Source organism: the organism of the source record quoted next, unplaced genomic scaffold (assembly GCF_019419815.1).
Source record: "Pyrus x bretschneideri cultivar Hongxiangsu unplaced genomic scaffold, Pyrus_bretschneideri_v1 Contig45, whole genome shotgun sequence".
Taxonomy (NCBI): domain Eukaryota; kingdom Viridiplantae; phylum Streptophyta; class Magnoliopsida; order Rosales; family Rosaceae; genus Pyrus; species Pyrus x bretschneideri.
In genome coordinates this window covers 446155-466663 of record NW_025999779.1, presented here as the reverse complement: position 1 = coordinate 466663, position 20509 = coordinate 446155, and the positions used below count along the sequence as shown (strand labels likewise).

At 36.2% G+C, this 20509-nt stretch overlaps 2 protein-coding genes across 2 annotated transcripts; both read left to right on the top strand.

Moving 5' to 3' along the window:
* Positions 1–8548: 8548 nt before the first annotated feature.
* LOC103933039 (protein CHUP1, chloroplastic) lies at positions 8549–10841 on the top strand. The gene is given in 3 exon segments (XM_009342692.2): positions 8549–8748; positions 9354–10200; positions 10395–10841. Coding segments are annotated over 3 exon segments (1494 nt in total).
* Positions 10842–17581: 6740 nt separating this feature from the next.
* Positions 17582–20141, top strand: LOC103933040 (GDSL esterase/lipase At5g03820-like). The gene is made up of 5 exons (XM_009342693.3): positions 17582–17843; positions 17920–18050; positions 18136–18366; positions 18787–19042; positions 19948–20141. The coding sequence occupies exons 1-5, from the start codon at positions 17603–17605 to the stop codon at positions 20139–20141; spliced, it is 1053 nt and encodes a 350-aa protein (XP_009340968.2). The 5' UTR covers positions 17582–17602.
* Positions 20142–20509: the final 368 nt, after the last annotated feature.

Below are 20509 nucleotides of genomic sequence, written 5' to 3'. Positions count from 1 at the left end.
TGAAAGTACGAATAAACTCTTAAGTGTTAGTGAATCTATTGTTTTGATGGAATATGCATTTTACGAAACTAGTTTCAACGATCCAACCGTCAAACTTGTTTGTATATACTTCGAGATCGCATATGTCAAAAATTGCAAAAAACAAACATTCAAAGATCAAGTAATGGGACAAAACTTTTCGACGGTTATAAAGAAAAATCTCAATTTAACGGTTAGTTTAACTCCGATTTTGATGATTTTTTACAGCTACGCTCCTTGATCCTATATGAATACAATGAACTAATTTGATCGTCAATTTTAAATATTTACACAAGTGGATACCACAAAATCTTATGTCATGATAATCGATGATAATTGAGGATTTTGTAAAAGGAATAACATGCAAGCTTTGAGTTCAATTGGCAATGTTAAAACTTTTGAGAAAGGCTTCACAACTTTAAACTTTTGAGAAAGGCTTCACAGCCTTGAAACAAAAACTCTTTCATTTTGCATGTCCTTGCACATTTAATATTTTGTAATAGAATAGTAGTGTATGGATGTTCGGTTATTAGGCTCTTATTTTCGAGTGTGGATGTAGTACTTAAATGATAAATGTGTTTTAATGTTTTGAAGTAATATGTATATGGCAATGTGTGGTATGTGCAAATTTAAGGAAAAAAAAATATTTTTCTTAATAGGTCATAATGGGTCGGGTCACTTTATCCAAGGGGTAAAGTGACCTGATCTATTAAGGACATGTTAAGATAACGGGTGAAACATGACATGACCCGTTAAGATAAGAAGTGTTACACGAAAACGAAACAAACACATCATATACGACCCGTTTGTTAGACCTAATGTTAGTCATGAAAAGATAAGGTGACGGAATTCTGTCATTAAAAGTCGTCAAGCAAAAGCAGTCGTAAAACACTTTCGTCGAGTAACGAGGTCTTGCCTAATGAACATGGCGACTAAACTTCATCGAGCAAGTCTTTCTTGACCGTCGAGGCCCTGCGGACAATGTTTCACTCGACGAAAACTTGTCGTTGTGCAAAAACTAAATTTTTATAAGAATAATTTTTGTCAACTTTGCCCGACGACAAGCTTTAATTGTAGAGAAAAAAAATTAGTTGATATCATTGGTTGACGGAAAGGGTCTTCATGCAAGATGTACATTAAATTAAAAAAAAATAAAAAATTAACTATTATTATATTAATATCATAATATTAAACAAATTTATTTGGGTAAATTACACAGAACTACCTTAACTATTGGGTCATTAATAGTTTCATACCTCGCCTTTAAAAAGTTTCAATGTCATACCTCATCTACGAATTTGTTACAATTTCATACATTTCATCAGTTGTCTATCAATTCCTCCGTTAAATGCTGACGTGGCTTGAGGCAGGGACCCTTTTTTTTATTAAAAAATAATTAAATATTAAACAAAAACCAAGAAAAATCCAAACCCACACACAAATCCACTCCACCCCCCCAAAAAAAAATCCCTATCCCCTTCCTATCTTCCCCTTCGACCCATCCCCCCCTCCCCCAATACCTCCTAAAACCTACCTTCCAAACCCATAACCCTACCCCAATCTTTTTGTCAGAGCTATGCATCAGACCTAAGCGTTTCCGATTGGACCACTTTGGTTGGCTTAGCCAAAGTTTTTTCGCGTATCAGAGCTCCGTTGGAATAAAATTCCTCTTAGGGATTACCTAGTCTAGATGCCCTATTCGAACCTGCTAACATATGATGTTGCAAAACATACTTGGCTTAGTATGCTGGTTCAGGATAGAAGTAGTTGTACTCGGGGTCGGAGTTCAAAGCCACCTTCGAATGATTTCTGGATTGCCTTTTCGACTATTTTGTCACATGGCAAAGAGCTCGAGTTCGAATCTTATATCCCACAATCTTACTATTTGTATAAACTTTTCGGAGGCCGGATGGTGCATTGGACTTCAGGTTAGGACGCTATGTGCCTGTGCCTATAGCCAACCAATCGTTACCGTGCTTATTACGGTTCAAGTCTCTCAAGCTGACTAACCGTTCAAGATGGATTGGGTGAAGGGAGGCTTCTTTGACAGTATTACTTTGAACTTTTTAGACTTGCATTCATGCAAAGTTTTCAAAGCTTACGAGATGTTCCATGCATCGTAAAAGAGGAAAAAAAAAAAACAAACGTTGAAAGAAGACTTTTTTTATTCATAATCAAAATAGGATTGATTGAAAAAAGGGGTATGATTGAATCTGGAAATGATTGACTACATATCTTCGGGATGGAGAATCAAATCATTGGTGTAGTTCTAAGAAAAATATGATATGATGTAAAAATTATACCAGGGATTACTTTTGACGATAAATCTATGGTGGGGTGTGAGTAGATAAGTTTTCCATGGACTTATCTTCGCGCAAACGGTGGCTTTATGATTGGGTCTGGAGTAGACTGCCTTCATAGATCGGTGTTCCATCTATGTGCTTTAAGTGATAGGTTTTGTTGCCTCCTAGTTTAGCAATCTTGTATGGTATTTTCCAGTTTGCCCATTCTTGGGATTTCGGTATTCTAAAAAACTTCTCTTAAGACCACGTCCCTGGTTTGCAGACTTTTGGGCTTGACACCTTTGTTGTAATATGATTGAATCTATTGTTGATAGGCTACTAATCGAACTTAAGCGCATTCTCGATACTCCTCTGCAAAGTCGAGATCAGTCTTCAACATCCTTGCATTTTCTAGGGCGGTCCGTTCTTCAGTATGCAAATTCGGCATAGTTATAACTTGAAATGGAATGATGGCCTCCATTCCATAGGCCATGGAGAATGGCGTTTCCTAGTGGCTTTCTGGATTGTCGTGTGACACGCCCATATGACTCCGACCAATTCTTTTGGCCACTTGCTTTTCTTTTCTTTTCTTTTAGTCTTTTTTGTTTTAAACATTGCAAAATGGTTTTGTTCGAGGCTTTTGCTTGTCCGTTACGTAGTGGGTATCTTGGAGTGGAAGTAAAGTGATGGATCCCAAGCTCTTTGTACCAGCTTGTGACTTCGAATCTGGTGAGCTGTAGCCCATTGTTTGTCAATATCGTGTGGGGAATTACAAATCAGATGATGTTTTTCCAAATGAAGGACTTAGCAACCAAGACAGTGATTCTTGTTAAGGGTTATGCTTCTATCCATTTTAAGAAGTAATCTGTCGCCACAATCAGGTACTGCCTGTTCCCTAGGACTTTCTTAAGGGGCCCTACTAAATCAATGCCCCATTTCATAAAAGGCCATGAACCTATCAGAGGATTGAGGTTTTTTTGCCTGTTGATGGTTTATAGCATACCTTGGACATTTATAACAACTCTGGGCATAGTTAATTACGTATTTTCGTATAGTAGGCTAATAGTAGCATGTTGTTATCACTTTCTGGGCTAACGACCTTCCTCTAGCATGATTGCCGTAAACTCCAGAGTGACTATCATTTAGAATTTGTAAGCCAACCTCTGACGTGGTACACAAGGTATAAGGTCCGGAATATGAGCATCCGTAGAGTTTTCTGCAAATGATCGTATATCTTGACGCCTTCTAGATTAACTTTTTGGCCATGTTATGGTCCTCTGGTAGTTTTCCCTCTCGTATGTAGTCAATGTTTCGTCCATCCAATTTTATAGGTATTCAAAGTGGATCGTCCACTGGATGGAGTAATCTACATTCGAGGCTAACCTGGTAAATGCGTCAGTGTGGTTGTTCCTCTCTTTTGGGGATTTTTGTAATTTCGTACCTTTTGAATTTTTCTACTAGTGTTTTGACCCTATTTAGGTAGAGTCCCATGGTAGGATGATGGGTGGTGTAGTCTTCTATGATTTGATTAACTATGAACATCGAGTTACAATGAATTAGCAGTTTCTTTACCTAGAGTTCTTCTGCGACTCTGAGCCCTATTAAGAGGGCATCGTACTCTGTTTCATTGTTGTTTTCCTCGTACTCTATTTCATTGTTGCTTGCCTTAACCTGAGCTTCAAAGTCTGCTCAAGTATGAATCCCTCTGGTGTTTGTAATACCATTCATGCGCCAACCCCATGTGTGTTGGATGATCCATCTACGTAAAGCTTCCAAGAGCGGGGATTTTCTAGAAGGTTGTGGGGACTTGTTGTGCCCGCAGTATTTTGAGCTGCTGGAGTGAATTCAACTACAAAATCCACTAGTGCTTGAGCTTTATTGAAGTCTTGGGTCGGTAAATTATTTTGTGTTGCCCTAGTTCGATAGTTTATTTAGTGACTCTGGACGAGGCTTCGGGGTTGTGCAAGATGGATCTTAGTAGATACTCCGTCATGTAGACCACTCTGAATGACTGAAAATATGGCTGGAGTTTTCTGGTTGCCATTACTAGTGCTAAGATAAGTTTTTCCACTTTCTAATATCTTATCTTTGGTTCGAAGAGCATTTGATATATAGTATACTGGTTTTCTGCTCCCTGAGTCTTCTTGGATCAGAGCTGCGTTTATTGCATAGTTAAATGCAACCAAGTACAAGTACAAGTCTTCTCCATCGACTGGTTTGGATAGTAGCGGGGTTTGGATAAGTATCCTTTAACCTTCGTGAAGGCTTATTCATATTCATCTGTGTAGAGTAGACCCTTACTTTTCTTTATTGCTGTAAAGAATCGTTTGCACTTGTCAATCGTGAAAAGAATCTACTGAAGGCTATCGCTCGCTTTAGGCTTTGTATTTCCTTCATGGTTTAGAGCGATCTTATCTCTATGATAGCCTTGATTTGGTCTGGGTTAGCCTCAATTCCATACTTAGTAACCATATAACCTAAGAATTTGCGTGATGCTACTCCGAAGGTACACTTTTCTGGATTCAGCTTCATGTTGTACTTTCAGAGCAGGTCAAACGACTATTGGAGGTGTGTTATGTAGTCATTATTCTCTTTTCTTTTGACAACCATGTCGTCTACGTAGACTTTGATTGTGTTTTCGATCTCTTCGTTAAAGATCCGATTGATGAGTCATTGGTATGTTGCCTTTGCATTCTTAAGTCCGAAGGATAACTTTATAGTAGTATGTACATGTTGCTTCCATGTCTGGTTCATACATCTTTATCTGGTTTTACCCAGAGTAAGCGTTCATGAAGCTTAGGAGCTCGTGTTCTGCGGCTAAATCTACTAAGAGCTCGATCTGTGAGAGTGGATACGGATCCTTTAGGCAGGCTTTATTCAAGTCTGTGAAATCTACACATACCTTTATTTTCCATTCATTTTTTGCAACAACATTACATTTGCTAGCTAGTCTTTGTGGTGGACTTCAATGATAAACTGGGAGTCTTTGAGTTTATTGATCTTTTTCTCTATAATCTTACTTCACTCTATTCTGTGGTTGTTTACACTGGATAACTGGTCTGGCAGTTGGGTCCAGACGGTGGCAGATCACAGAATGATCGATTCCTGGTATGTCCTTTACTAGCCATGTGAATACTTCTTTGTTAGCCTATGAGAAGTTAGTCAACAATTCTTTCTCTCGGTCGATTAGCTTCAAGCCAATCATGGCTTTCTGTTCTGGTCTGTAGGGATCGAGGCTGATATATACGATGTTGTCTTCAGCCTTTGACTTCAGTGTAATGTCATCTTGGAGGTTAAGATCTAGGTCGAATTCTTTGAAACTCGTCTACTGACCATTTGACTGTGATTGCTATGTTGATTCGTACATGTGGGTGCTCAAGCTTCATTTTTTTTTTCTGATCATGTTCATGCTTTCAACAGTGTAACAATGTGCCGCTAATTGATCTCATTTTATTAGTTTTAATATGCCGGGAGCCGTGTAACAGAGTAACTAGTGGTAAATGGATGGAACAACCTTCAGTGTAACCAATTCCGACCAAGGAGGCGCTGTAGGGAGTTGGGCAAACTATTAAGTGGAAGGTCACCGGGTGGTTATAGGGTTCTGCTTGGACCATTAGCTTAACTGTCTCTAGAGATTGCACCGGTGCCCCGTTGAAGGTGTGAAAGGTTGTATTCCCTTGTTGATGCTGTCGAGAATTGATAAGCTCATATCTATATATATTTTACATCAAATTCACTTGTCTTTTCTTAGTTAGTTCCTTATATTTTTGAGCTATTTACTTTGTTTTTGTGTTTTGTACGATTTGTCAAGTAAAGAAAAGAAAAATAGCACAAGTGAAATTTTAAGTAACAAATTCGTCAAAACTGCCTGTGCACGTCAGCTGACTTTGGAAGCAAGTTGCGGACAGCTCAGAATGAATTAGAGAATGAGCCTTATATTCTTGGAAAGCTACGGATGTCTATTTTCTGGAGCATTTCGCGGATTGTTAATATCATTTTTCTAGAAAAAGTTATGGCCGTTTTAATACTGAAAGGTTCCAAAGAGGCTGAGCAGTTTGTAACTGACAAGAAAGCATTGAAAGCAATAAAGCCAATAAATTTAGCAGCCAAAACTGATGCATTCAAAAACAAACCAGCTGACACCTATTCAAATATCAGAGGAAATGGAATTAAAGATGAAGATTAAGAGGGAGTAATTGGCATAAAGACTACCCAAGGAGTTACAATTGTTTTACATTTCCTCTCACTCATTGTCATCACTAAATAGCTATTAGTGGGTGAGTTAAGGAGAAGAAAATGATGCAGCAAGAATTGGTTTAAAAGTAGCATTGGGAAGGAAGGAAAGAGGAGAGAGCCTTAGTCGATTTCTTTCGATTCTATTTTCTCAAACTCATGTCTATCTTCTGTTTTAACTTAAGGATTGTGTAACTAGATTTTTAGTAGTTAGGGGCTGTTTTGAAGCCCCAAATATGATTGCAAGTTTGTTATGACATTTCGTTTGAATTACTTTTATGAATGGATGAAAATTGGTTCACTACTTGTCTCATTGATGAATTTTTTATGTGTTTTCTACGGATGCATACTTAGTAAGCATATCTAGGATTCTAATGCTATGAATATGTGTGTGCCTGCCCTTGTCGAATGAGGACCTACATATGTTCTAGAGTAGTACTTGTTAATTGCGATTAACATGTGAACCAATTTCTAGGATAAGTAAGACAACGCCAGTACTTACGATGCCTTGTGATGACTCAAACTTTTTTTGCTCTTAATGATTTCTACTTGTTAGATCTATGAACATGTCATTCTAGATTGCATGCTAGGGACTAAGTTAAGTTGAAAACGCCATTCTCTTAACATACTACATAAGAAAGAGTAATAGGTTGAGTTCTAACATTGAGCCAACTTGAGCATCTTCATCCAGAAATAGAAGGAATTTGAATGAAACATAACATTTTTGCATGATTATTTGGTGGTGGATAGCAATTCCCCTAACTCGTTTTTCTTAATTTGCGAACTACTTAAAATCTGTTTTTGTCCTCTTTTTGTTCGATTTAATTTAAATAGCAAATCAACTCCAAAAATCCCAAAAATTTGTACAAGTGTAGCTCTGTGTGTCTAGTATCTGCATATAAAATTTTGTAGACTTTAGATAAGTGTAAGTCGGTCTAATAATTATTTTTCGGTGGCTGGCCAGTAGGGACAGCAGCCCTAGTTTTTGTGACATTTTAAGTAGTTAGATAAAACAATCTTCTGCAGGAAAGACCCTTATTTTCATATGCTACAATTGACAAATTTTAGTGTTAACAAGGAAAATCAATAGGACATTTGTGTGCTACTTTGTGGTGTGCTTTTAATCCCATCAAGAATCCCTATCTTTTCAGCGGCATCCTTAAAGAGAATGCTAACTCCTGAGCCATTATCGACCAAGACGCGACGCGGCTTACCAGGGCATTAGAGATTTGAACCTTAACAACGAGGATGTCGTCATGAGGCGATTGGATATCTTCCAAATTACTGTCAGAGAACATCAAGATATTGGAATCGATCACCAGTGGCTTGTTGATGGTGGCCACCATTCTTGGTTTCTTGCAAATAGCCTTTCTTTCTTTTTAGGTGTTCCCAAAATATTCTTGTTTTTCATATATGCAGTTCACCTTAGAAGACACTTCTCCCCTTGAGCACCAAACATGGTGGAGACCCAGAAGCCTCTTGGACTTCCTACAATGTTCCTTAGGGATAAGAAGTTGCGGTGGCTCCTCAGAGGTTAGATCAATTATTTCCGTCCTTCGAGTAGCCAACTTTTCAAAACGAGAAACAACTTATTTAAGGTCTTTGACACATGCCTTCATGTCGGCAAGTCTATGGGTTCTCTAGCCAGTAGGCTTTATCGAACGCCTTTTAGAGATAAGCAGATTTCCATGACGTTTTCCCACATCTCGCCTATGACAGTAATGTCATCGTACTTATGGTGGATATTGCGGAGGGGGGGGGGTAGCAAGACCGTCATTGTTAACTAATCTTTCTTACATGTCAATTGGTAGAGTGATCTGGTCGATGAGATTTTTGTCATATTGTTGTGCATGTTGTGTGCACGGTTTGTACATGTCCGTAAAATCCTATTTTGGTCCCAAGATTAGGAAATTGGGGCATTGGCAATGGTGCTAGGAGGCGGCGAAGTTGCTGATGATAGCAGAGTATGGTGGTGGCAGGAGTGGTGGTACCAATGAGTGTGGTAGTGGCCAGTAATGGAGTTATTAAAAGGTGGTGGGGATAATGATGGCGAAGATGGTGAAAGTGGTGGCGGCCATGGTCAGAGGGGGGTTAACAATGATGGTGATGTGGTCGTGGAAATAGAGTTGTTGGGAGGTGGCGGTGGTGGTGGAAGGGAGAAAGGTGGTGGAGATGGTGACGTGGATGTGGATGGGTTAATAATGATGGTTAAAAGGTGTCGGTGGCATAGTTGTTGGGAGGTGGTTAAGGACTAAGGTGATGATAGAGGTGGTGGGGTGATCATGGTGGTAGTAGAGTGTTAGCGGCGACAATATTGTAGTTGGAATGCTGGTTGTGAAAAATAAAAAACTGTTTTACAAAATGTTATTAAACATGTTATTGTATTGCAAGAGGAGTGTAACTTGTTAGAGAGAATTCAGCCTTGTACATAAGTTCCGAGTTAGGAATTACGTCACACCCTATGTCGCTCGTATCCGAAAAGGAAAAAAGAAACATATGTTACTAAACACCCACGTGTGCATTTGCATAAATAATACTAGAGAAGGAATTAGATTCCAAATCCAAACTCCACCAAGAAAGTTGTATGAAAGTGAGATAAATGCCTAATAGTGTAATAGAAAGGCAATAGAAAGCCCTATCTACCTTTCTTTACTGAATGCTAAGCACAAAACACAAAGCTAAAGAATCATTCTAACAGCTTTATATAACAAAACTCACATTGTTTGATTACGTCCATAAGAAGTAAAGCCTTAACATTCAAGACACTAATCAAGTTTTGTTGTGATTTCATATCATGATCTAAATTCGTTCATCTAACAGCCTAGCACAACCATCAAGTTGGTTTTGTAAGATGGAGGGCTCAACATCAAAGGCAGATATCATCATAAAGTCAATGCTTAAAGCAGCTATGATTCCTTTAGCTTTGTCAATGGCTGGTTTCATCTATGCCAAGATTATGGCTAACCAAAGCATCAATCCGAAAGGGTCGTCAATAGAAACTGATGATCAGGTGAGTTACCTCAAGGCCAATTCTCTGAAGTGTAGAGATGAGGATGTTTTTCATAGTTTCAGCTCTACATGTATGCTTTTAACGGAATGTTTGGAGATTCGAGATAATCAACAAGTATTAGAAGAAGAGATTTCGTGCCTAAGACTCCGACTTAATGAGCTTCAAAAAATAGAATCTAAGTTGAAGATGCAGTTTATACGCTACTGCAACTTGAAAGAGCAAGAATATGTTCTTATAGAGCTTTCGAATATGTTGTTATTGGAAGTGGCTCATGTTGAGTTCTTGGAGAGAGAAGCTTCATCCATGGAGGCTGAGAGCCAAAGGCTTTAGAAATTGGTTGGAGAATGTTTGAGAGTTTTGGAGCAAATGGAGTATTGGAAATCAGAGAATGGATTGCTTCAGAGGAAGGTAAAGAAGCTTTTGAGGAAAGCAAGAAGGCAATATTGTGTAATACGCGAACAAGACTTGAAACTTGAAGCTAGGGAAGCAGAAGCTTTGAGAATCCATGATGCACAAGAAACAAAGACAAAGGTTATCAAGAAATTGGAGTATGAAACTGGGGAATTGAGAGCGGTTTTGGAGCTAGTGCAGGATGAGAAAAAAGGGCTCTTGGCAAAGCTTGCGTTGGCAGAAAAATCGGCAGCTTCAATCCCCAAGGTGAAAACACTCTTCTTCAAAGCATAGAGATCACATTTTGCAAAAGTTCAAATTCCTTTGGTTTATAATAATCAAACAACTTAGCTAATTGCAATTAAATGATCAATAATTTAATACCTGTCAAAAGATAAAAGAACAGTTATATACATTGCTTCCTGATAGTCTAACCATTTTGAGGTATCAAAAAAATGCAGACTGAAGGAGAAGGGGTCAAAATCAAAGACTATACAGGCCTCGAAAAGGAGTTGGAGAATCTGAAAAAGGATCGTGCAGCTGAAATTAAGGAACTGATTTACTTGAGGTGGAGTAATGCTTGCTTAAGGCACGAGTTGATGAGAAATCAAGCGCAACTAGAATAGCAGGCTCAAGAAAAGGATAATAAACTGGAAATAAATTTTGAAGTACGAGCAGAAATTGGAAATTGTGAGCAGTGCTTTGGAAATATGAGCAGCAATCAGGAGCATCCGAAAAGAAAAAAGTTATTCAGAAGGCTTAAGAGATGGGTGGAAGGGAATGAGAAGGGAAGAGGAAGATTGGATGAGAAAGAAAGGCATGGACAAGTTAAGTGTTTTGGAAGACATTCTGTTTCGAATTATGCAGAGGAGCATCACATTGCAAGGAAGTCTTGCTCTAGTGCATGAACACATAATATTCGACTTTGAATTAACATATAACATGTCTCAGGGTGGGCCAATTTCTCTTTTAACTGAAATCAGTAACCTGTAAATTGTACTGATATCTACATTCATATGAAATCTTTGTAAAATATGCCTTAATTATAAATCTCAATAACGAAAGCGTTCAATTGAAATTTTCTTGGCATGAATAGAACCCCTTACGCTACAAGATGAGAAAAACCTTGATGTCACGTGTACATTTTTCAAAATTATGGTTCTTTTTTAAGCCCTGGGCTTGAGGAGCTTCGTCGTCTCGCAAGTAAAGTTTGGATCGTGGCAACCAAAGTGACCAAAAGTAGCAGTCTTATGGTACCTGAGGTTGCCTCATTTTTCAAATCAAGGTTGATGGTAATTGTTCTTGGCCTGAAGTCAAATTGCTCCTTAATAATATATAGCATGTCCTTTTCTAGGATTTTACTAGTTTTTAAGGTGTTAACATGCATTGATATTGGTTCTGGGACGCCAACTGCGTAAGAAACCTCAATATATACTACACTTTTTGCTACCTGCCTTACAATATAAGCACCACCGCGATCAACCTTGGTTGGATCCTTCCCTGAAAATACACCACCATGAGCACCCAAACCACACCATAGGTATCCATACTTATTATAGAATTATTAGAGAGACGGGCTAAATTCTCAATTCCAACAACACTGATATTGTGCCCAACTTGTTAATTACCACAATCTATCAGGTGTGAGGTTTTATCACAAAAGCCTCGGTATTAGTTGGAGTGGGGTTTAGGATATTTAAACTCTCTTTTCTCACATATATGGTCGAAGTGGAATATTTCCACGCTTATATGATGACCAGTGATCCCAACGAGTCCACAGGCTTGCCATTGACAAATGTACTTGAAGGGTTGAAGCAATAAATGGCTTTCAAGGTATTGAGTTGGGACATGTTTAACCACAAACTCATTCAAATCACTAGCAATTCGTTCATTCATGACACTCAAAAGTGTTTAATGCTTTAACTAAATCATTTGCCCTTCAGAACAAACGTACATTATTGACAAAATGATGGCATCCCTGCAAGAAGAGGCTCACAAAAGCTTTACCCCCTTTTAAACACGACGGCAATTTCCATGAAACGTGGTGTATAACTCTTTCTACCTATATCTCTCCTCGTGATTAAGAAAAAAAAAACTAATGAAAAGGGCTTGAAAAATTTTAGTTTTAATAAAAAAACCATGTTATAAGTTTTGTTTAATGATTAGTACAAGACTCATATTAAAGTAGTCCAACTTAAAATGGCCCAACTATAATAAATTATGATTTGTCGATTTTACCCTAACTTTTTTAGGTTGAGTTCCAAATTTTCGTTGTTAATGGAGTTCATCATTGTTTTGTAGACCTTCTTCTTTTTCTTCGAAACAAAATTATAGATCCTCATGCTATTTAATTTATATTTTGTATTATTTCGTTGAAATGTGATCGTCATTATTATTCATAGTGTATTTGAGGTATTATTTTTCAATTTTTCATCATCAGTGGAGTTCATCGTTTGTTTCTCCAAAAAATAAATTTGAGATATACATGCTATTTAATAATAAAAACGGGTCATTATTTCTAGATTGTAAAAATAAACTGTTTCTGGATATTAAGTAATATTGTTTATGGAATCTAAGTTACTGTTTCTGGAATTTAAGTCATTGTTTCTGGATCCAAATGAAATAGACACATTGTTTCTTAAATGTAAGTTAGAAAAGAAATAGTGAAATTCATTGCATTTGGATTCAAAGCAAAATAAACACCTTGTTTCTTAAATATAATCAACTGATGCATGAAATAAAAGACAATCAAAGGTTAAAACATAGACTATTTCTGGAACTAAGTCACTGTTTCTGAAATTAAGTCACTGTTTCTAGATTTTGGTTATTTTCTTTCCAGATACAGTGTTTGTTTGTGCACAGACAAAACAAACACTGCATCTGATTTTTTTTTTTTTTTTCCAGAAACAGTGTTATATTTTGGGTTATCCAGAAACAGTTTTATGTTTTGGTTGTTTTTTTTTTTTTTTCCACACACTTTTTCGCTGGTTTTTGCCATTAAACTTCTTTGACCTTGTTTCGGTTGCTTTGTTTTGATGAATGCTTCATTTTTCAACTTTGATTTGAACTTTGATTTGGTTGTTTAAAATATAGATACTCATGCTATTTAATTCATATTTTGTATTATTTCGTTGAAATTTGATCGTCATTATTATTTATAGTGTATTTGAGGCATTGTTTTTCAATTTTTCAAAATCAGTGGAGTTCATCGTTTGTTTCTCCAGAAAAAAAAATTGAGATCTGCATGCTACTTAATAATAATGACGAGTCATTGTTTCTGGACTACAAAAATAAACTATTTCTGGATTTTAAGTAACATTGTTTCTGGAATTTAAGACACTGTTTCTGAATCCAAATGAAATAAACACATTGTTTCTTAAATGTAAGTTAGAAAAGAAATAGTGAAATTCATTGTATTTGGTTTCAAAGCAAAATAAGAACCCTGTTTCTTAAATATAATCAACTGATTCATAAAATAAAATAAACCATCAAAGGTTAAAACATAGACTGTTTCTGGAACTAAGTCACTGTTTCTTAAATTTAAGTTACTGTTTTTGGAATTTGAGTCACTGTTTCTAGATTTTGGTTCTTTTCTTTCTAGATACAGTGTTTTTTTATGCACAAACAAAACAAATACTGTATCTGATTTTTTTTTTTCACGAACAGTGTTATGTATTGGGTTATCCATAAACAGTTTTATATTTTGGCTCTTTTTTTTTTTTTTTTTTTTTAAAGACATTTTTCACTGGTTTCTGCCATTAAACTTCTTTAACTTTGATTTGAACATTGATTTGGTTGTTTTTAAAATGGAGGAATTCGATTTGATAGGAAGACATGGAGTTATTATGATAGTTTCATGCTGGGTTGAGGTTGGTGAAGAATCAAGACAATATCAAATCATTTAGGGGTATTTATAGAAGTGTAGATTTGTAGTGAGTTAGGCTTGTAAGTTTGATCAGTGGAAAATAGTTTTGGATGATTTTGTATTAAACTTTGAGCCCTTTTGGTTAAATAACATTTTGGGATGGTTTTTGATTAAATAATTGTTGGCCCAAGCCCTTTTAATTAAAGCAAACTAATGAAAAGGGCTTGAAAAGTTTTAGTTTTAGTAAAAAAAAACCATGTTATAAGTTTTGTTTAATGATTAGTGTAAGACCCATATTAAATTAGTCCAACTAAAGATGACCCAACTATAATAAATTATGATTTTTCGATTTTACCCCTAACTTTTTTAGGTTGAGTTCTAGATTTTCATCATTAATGGAGTTCATCGTTGTTTTGCCGACCTTCTTCTTTTTCTTTGAAACAAAAATATAGATCCTGATGCTATTTAATTTATATTTTGTATTATTTCGTTGAAATGTGATCGTTGTTATTATTCATTGGTATTTGAGGTACTATTTTTCAACTTTTCATCGTCAGTGGAGTTCATCGTTTGTTTCTGCAGAAAATAAATTTGAGAGCTACATGTTATTTAATAATAACGACGGGTCACTGTTTCTGGATTTTAAGTAACACTGTTTATAGAATCTAAGTTACTGTTTCTGGAATCTAAGTCACTGTTTCTAGATCCAAATGAAATAGACACATTGTTTCTTAAATGTAAGTTAGAAAACAAATAGTGAAATTCATTGTATTTGGATTCAAAGCAAAATAAGCACTATGTTTCTTAAATATAATCAACTAATGCATGAAATAAAAGAAACAATTAAAGGTTAAAACATAAACTGTTTTTGGAACTAAGTCACTGTTTCTGAAATTTCAGTCACTGTTTCTAGATTTTGGTTCTTTTCTTTCCAGATACAATGTTTGTTTGTGCACAGACAAAACAAACACTGTATCTGATTTATTTATTTATTTTTTCCAGAAACGGTGTTATGTTTTGGGTTATCCAGAAACAGTTTTATGTTTTGGTTTTTTTTTTTTTTTTTTTTTCCTTCCCACACACTTTTTTGCTGGTTTTTGCCATTAAACTTCTTTGACCTTGTTTCGATGAATGCTTCCTTTTTCAACTTTGATTTGAACATTGATTTGGTTGTTTTTGAAATGGAGGAATTGGATTTGATAGGAAGACATGAAGTTATTATAGTGATTTCGTGCTGGGTTAATGTTGGTGAAGAATTAAGACAATATCAAATCATTTAGAGTATTTACGGAAGTGTAGATTTATAGTGGGTTGGGCTTGTAAGTTTGACCTGTGAACAATAGTTTTGGATGATTTTTTATTAAACTTTGAGCCATTTTGGTTAAATAACATTTTGGGATGGTTTTGGGTTAAATATTCGTTGGCCCAAGCCCTTTTCATTAAAGCAAACTAATGAAAAAGGCTTGAAAAGTTTTAGTTTTAGTAAAAAAACCATGTTATAAGTTTTGTTTAATGATTAATACAAGACCCATATTAAAGTAGTCCAACTAAAGATGAACCAACTATAATAAATTATGATTTGTCGATTTTACCCTTAACTTTTTTAGGTTGAGTTCCAGATTTTCGTCATTTTTGGAGTTCATCGTTGTTTTGCGGACCTTCTTTTTCTTTGAAACAAAAATATAGATCCTCATGCTATTTAATTTATATTTTGTATTATTTCGTTGAACTATGATCGTCGTTATTATTCATAGGTATTTGAGGTACTGTTTTTCAACTTTTCATTGTCAGTGGAGTTCATCGTTTGTTTCTCCAGAAAATAAATTTGAGATCTGCATGCTATTTAATAATAAAAACGGATCATTGTTTTTGGATTGTAAAAATAAACTGTTTTTGGATTTTAAGTAACACTATTTCTGGAATCTAAGTCACTGTTTCTAGATGTAAATGAAATAGACACATTGTTTCTTAAATGTAAGTTAGAAAAGAAATAGTGAAATTCATTGTATTTGGATTTAAAGCAAAATAAGCACTCTGTTTTTTAAATATAATCAACTGATGCATGAAATAAAAAAAAAAATCAAAGGTTTAAACATAGACTATTTTGGGAACTAAGTCACTGTTTTTGGAATCTAAGTCACTATTTCTAAAATTTAAGTCATTGTTTCTGGAATTTAAGTCATTGTTTCTAAATTTTGGTTCTTTTCTTTCCAGATATAGTGTTTGTTTGTGCACAGACAAAACAAACACTATATCTAATTTTTATTTTTTTTTTTCCAAAAACAATGTTATGTATTGGGTTATCCAGAAATAGTTTTATGTTTTGGTGTTTTTTTTTTTTTTTTCCCACACTTTATCGTTGGTTTCTGCCATTAAACTTCTTTAACCTTGTTTCGATGAATGCTTCATTTTTCAACTTTGATTTGAACTTTGATTTGGTTGTTTTTGAAGTGGAGGAATTCGATTTGATAGGATGACAGGGAGTTATTATGGCAGTTTTGTGCTGGGTTGAGGTTGGTGAAGAATCAAGACAATATCAAATTATTTAAGGGTATTTACGGAACTGTAGATTTGTAGTGGGTTGGGCTTGTAAGTTTGACCCGTGAACTATGGTTTTGGATGGTTTTTTATTAAACTTTGAGCCCTTTTGGTTAAATAACATTTTGGAATGGTTTTTGGTTAAATAACATTTTGGTCCAAGCCCTTTTCATTAAAGCTCCCTAAAAAAAATACAAACACTAAGTGGGATGGGATATATGAACGCTACTACGCTTGATCTTGTACCTTGTCTTCCGTTAGGTGAAAGTAGTTCAAGTCTTTTTTTAAGGACTCTTTTCAAGTTTTCCTAAATCTTCTTCTTCCCCTTTGGCCATGAACCTCTATCTTACAATCACATCTTCTAACCGGAGAATTTGTTCCCGGTTGAACTTTGAGGATTAAAATGATTTATGGATATTGATCAAACATCTGTTCTTGTGATTAAAAAAAATGTGTTCCTGGCATATTGATTAAAATGGTTATTATTGTTTAAATTAAAAAAATTAAATATTGACAGCATATCGATCAAATACTGGAAAGTGATCAATTCAGCATATAAGATTTGTAAATTTGTACACATCTCTTGCAACATCTATGAAGATTAAGGATGTCGAGAAAAGCTACTGTAAGTTTGAACATGGGCGTTGATGAGGAAGCTGTCTCTATAAGACTATGCCCTTCGATATGGGAAAAAATGGACAAGAAACTTGAAACACAAGTCATTACACCACGTGCCATAGTACAAGTAGAGAGAATATATTTTTCATTGTCCCTCCGCTTGTATTACAACACATGATGTGCCAACCTTTGTTCTGGACACTAAAAGATCCTCAAAAAGTAGAGAGATTCATCGATACAACCGGATCACGGCACCTGAATATGTATAACGTGAGGAGTATACAAGAGGCCAATATTTTTCCATAAGCTTTCTTAAAGTTTTTTATGCTTTAACTAAATCATTTGTCCATCCTCAAAACAAACCCAGAAAATGGACAAAATGATGGCACTTTCACTGCAATAGGCTAACAAATAGGACAAATATCATAAGCACTAAACATGTTTACTTACCAGAAAATGGCAGCTTTGTACCGCTTTTTAAACCCGAGGGCAACTTTCATAAAACGAGATATGTAGGTACTATTTGTTCTCCTTAAATTGCCCCCCACCTGCCCTCTTCATTTTTCATTCACTCAACCCAACCTTTTCTTCCATATCCCTTCTGTGTTTGGCCAGTGAGTTTTTCACTGTTGGAACAAACAAAAGCAAATGGGGATTTCAAGTGAACTCCTGGCTTTCTTGAGCATTCTTGTGCTGGTTTTCGCAGCGGCTCGGGCGGAACCTCTGGTTCCTGCTTTTATCATCTTTGGGGACTCCGTTGCTGATGTGGGCAACAACAACAACCTCACTACACCCATCAAGGCAAACTTCCCTCCTTATGGAAGAGACTTTGTGACTCATAGACCAACTGGAAGATTCTGCAATGGAAAGCTTGCCACAGACTTCACTGGTAAATAACTTTTTACCTACTGTTTTTTATCCTCCCTTTTACTTGGAGATAATTAGTTTATCACTGCCTTTCACAGCTGAATATCTAGGATTCACCTCATACCCGCCGGCTTACCTTAGCCCAGAAGCCAAAGGGCAGAACCTCCTGACCGGAGTCAACTTTGCATCAGCTGCTTCTGGCTATTGGGATTACACACCTTTCTTATATGTAAACAGTAAAAACTCTCTCCCTTCCTCCCTCCCCCCCCCCCCCCTCTCTCTCTCTCTCATGCTGATCACTGTTGGTTTTGCAGAATGCACTTTCGCTGACCCAGCAACTGAATTACTATAGGCAGTATCAGAATGAAGTGGTGAGAATGGTGGGCAGCGACAATGCCAGTGCCATATTCTCCGGTGCCATCCACCTTCTAAGCGCAGGGATCAGTGATTTCATTCAAAACTACTATATCAATCCCCTTCTTAGAATCTACTCACCTGACCAGTTCTCAAACATTCTCATTAGATCATACTCCACTTTCATTCAGGTCACTCCACAACTCAGATTATATACTATTTACTTTCTCTTTATCCGAAAATAAATGGAAAAGAACTTTTTCTAGACTTCTGCAACTTCTCATAGAAGTGCTTTTTCCAAACAAAACATCATATTGCATTCCTCTCAACTATTTTTACGTAACAGTTAGTATCAAACCTGGTCAGATCTTTGCTATATCTAGTTATTGGTTTTGTCCATGATCCCCAAAAAAGAAGAAATAATCACATTACTGAATGATGTTTGCTGACCAAACCTAAATGTATGTGACACAGAACCGATTTAAATGCGTAGTGATCATATAGACTTAGATTTGCATGATGATATTAGTGGGTATGTTTGATACAGCAAATTGTGCATCAGTCTATCTGTTTCTTTAAATACACGCATGACATAAGCAGCACATTGACAGAATTTGTATGCACTTGGAGCACGAAGGATTGGAGTCACAAACTTACCACCAACTGGGTGTTTGCCAGCAGCGATCACAATGTTTGGCTCTGGAACCAATGAATGCGTCCCAAGGTTAAACCAAGATGCCATTTCTTTCAACAATAAGCTAAACAGCACATCTCAAGATTTGAAGAATAGGCTTCCAGGCCTCAAGCTTGTGGTCTTCGATATCTTCCAGCCTCTTCTGGATATGATTATGAATCCTGGTGATAATGGTAAAGCAATTCTCTGTTGAATACTTAACCAATCAACAAAATAAAAACTATACTAGTTACAAAATTTCATTATCTAGAGAAAATAAAAGATGTTAATGTTTAATTTTTGACATTTCACCAATGTTTTAAAAGGCTCGCCTCAGGGCGTGCCTAGGCTTCCTCTGAGGCTGGGCGTGAGGGTTGCCACCTTTGTTTTTAGGGAGTGGACGGAAGGCGTCGCCGGAGTTGCCTCGGTGCGCCTTAGGGGTTTTTTAACTCCCAAACCCAAAATTTGGATAGGGTTTTAACTGCCTCATACCTCTTCCTTGCACTATCGTCTCTTTGCCTTTTTTTTTTTTTTTTTCTGATTTTTATTTTTTTATATAATGGATGTGTGTACTATTTGCGTGCATTGTTATATGTGTGCTCATTGTGCTTTTCATCCTCTATTTTATATATAATATATATAATATAATATATGTATATATATATGTGTGCTCAGAGTGATTATTGATTAATAATCCTTTTTTTTTAATATAATATGTGTACGCTCAGTGTATTTATTAAAAAATTTAAGTCCTATAAGGCTTCATCTCAAGCCTCACACCTAGGTCAGGCTATCCCTCGGACGCCTCGCCCACACCTCACGCTTTTAATACACTGCATTTTACTGAAGACAAAGTTCTCTCCCCTCCCATCCAAATCGTTGCTTAAGAACAAAAGTAGTTCTAGATAGTAAATATTAAGGGAAAAATTCTCAGCTTCCACTTTGGCGTCTTGTAAAATATATTTCCTCTTTAACTTACACATTAAACCATCATTCAGCAATCAGCATTCACAAAGCAAGACCACTGCATGAATATAATAAAAATCTGTTTGAGCTAAGCGTAGTGATTTTCTAATATTTCTGTGATGTAATGTGACAGGGTTCTTTGAATCGAGAAGAGCTTGTTGTGGAACAGGTACATTAGAGACCTCTGTGCTTTGCAACTCTAGGTCTGTAGGAACATGTACCAATGCGACTGGTTACGTGTTTTGGGATGGATTCCATCCCTCTGAAGCTGCTAACGAGGTCTTAGCTGGAGATCTACTTCAACAGGGTTTTGACCTCACATCTTGAATCTATTTCCAAAGCGGCATAATCTAATACTACTGCACTCTTTTTATCTTATACAATGTTATATGATAATATATTGGTACTTAGTGGCTTTAGTTCAAGAATTTAGTTTCCTCAGAATGTGAAGTTGCTTTGCTATTCATGTAAGAATGCCACTCCATGTTCTCACTATGAAAGTTCATGGGTTTAGATCCCTAGTGTTAATAAGATCGTGATGCAGTTTGGTAATCTGTTCTAAGTCAGTGAAAGTAAATCCCGTGCATGAACCTGAAGCTACATAACTGATGCTTACTCAATGATTTGCCAAATCTTTTTATATATGAAAAGGAAAAATGAAAACTTACAAGGCAGTCATTGGGTGTAGTTACCAT

What these genes read in the sequence shown, in the direction of transcription:
- LOC103933040 (XM_009342693.3), top strand. Translation starts at nt 17,603, where the DNA reads ATGGGGATTTCAAGTGAACTCCTGGCTTTCTTGAGCATTCTTGTGCTG. An exon ending in ATTACACACCTTTCTTATAT is followed by an intron (nt 18,051 to 18,135) that starts GTAAACAGTAAA and finishes TTGGTTTTGCAG; the next exon opens with AATGCACTTTCGCTGACCCA. An exon ending in TATGAATCCTGGTGATAATG is followed by an intron (nt 19,043 to 19,947) that starts GTAAAGCAATTC and finishes GTAATGTGACAG; the next exon opens with GGTTCTTTGAATCGAGAAGA.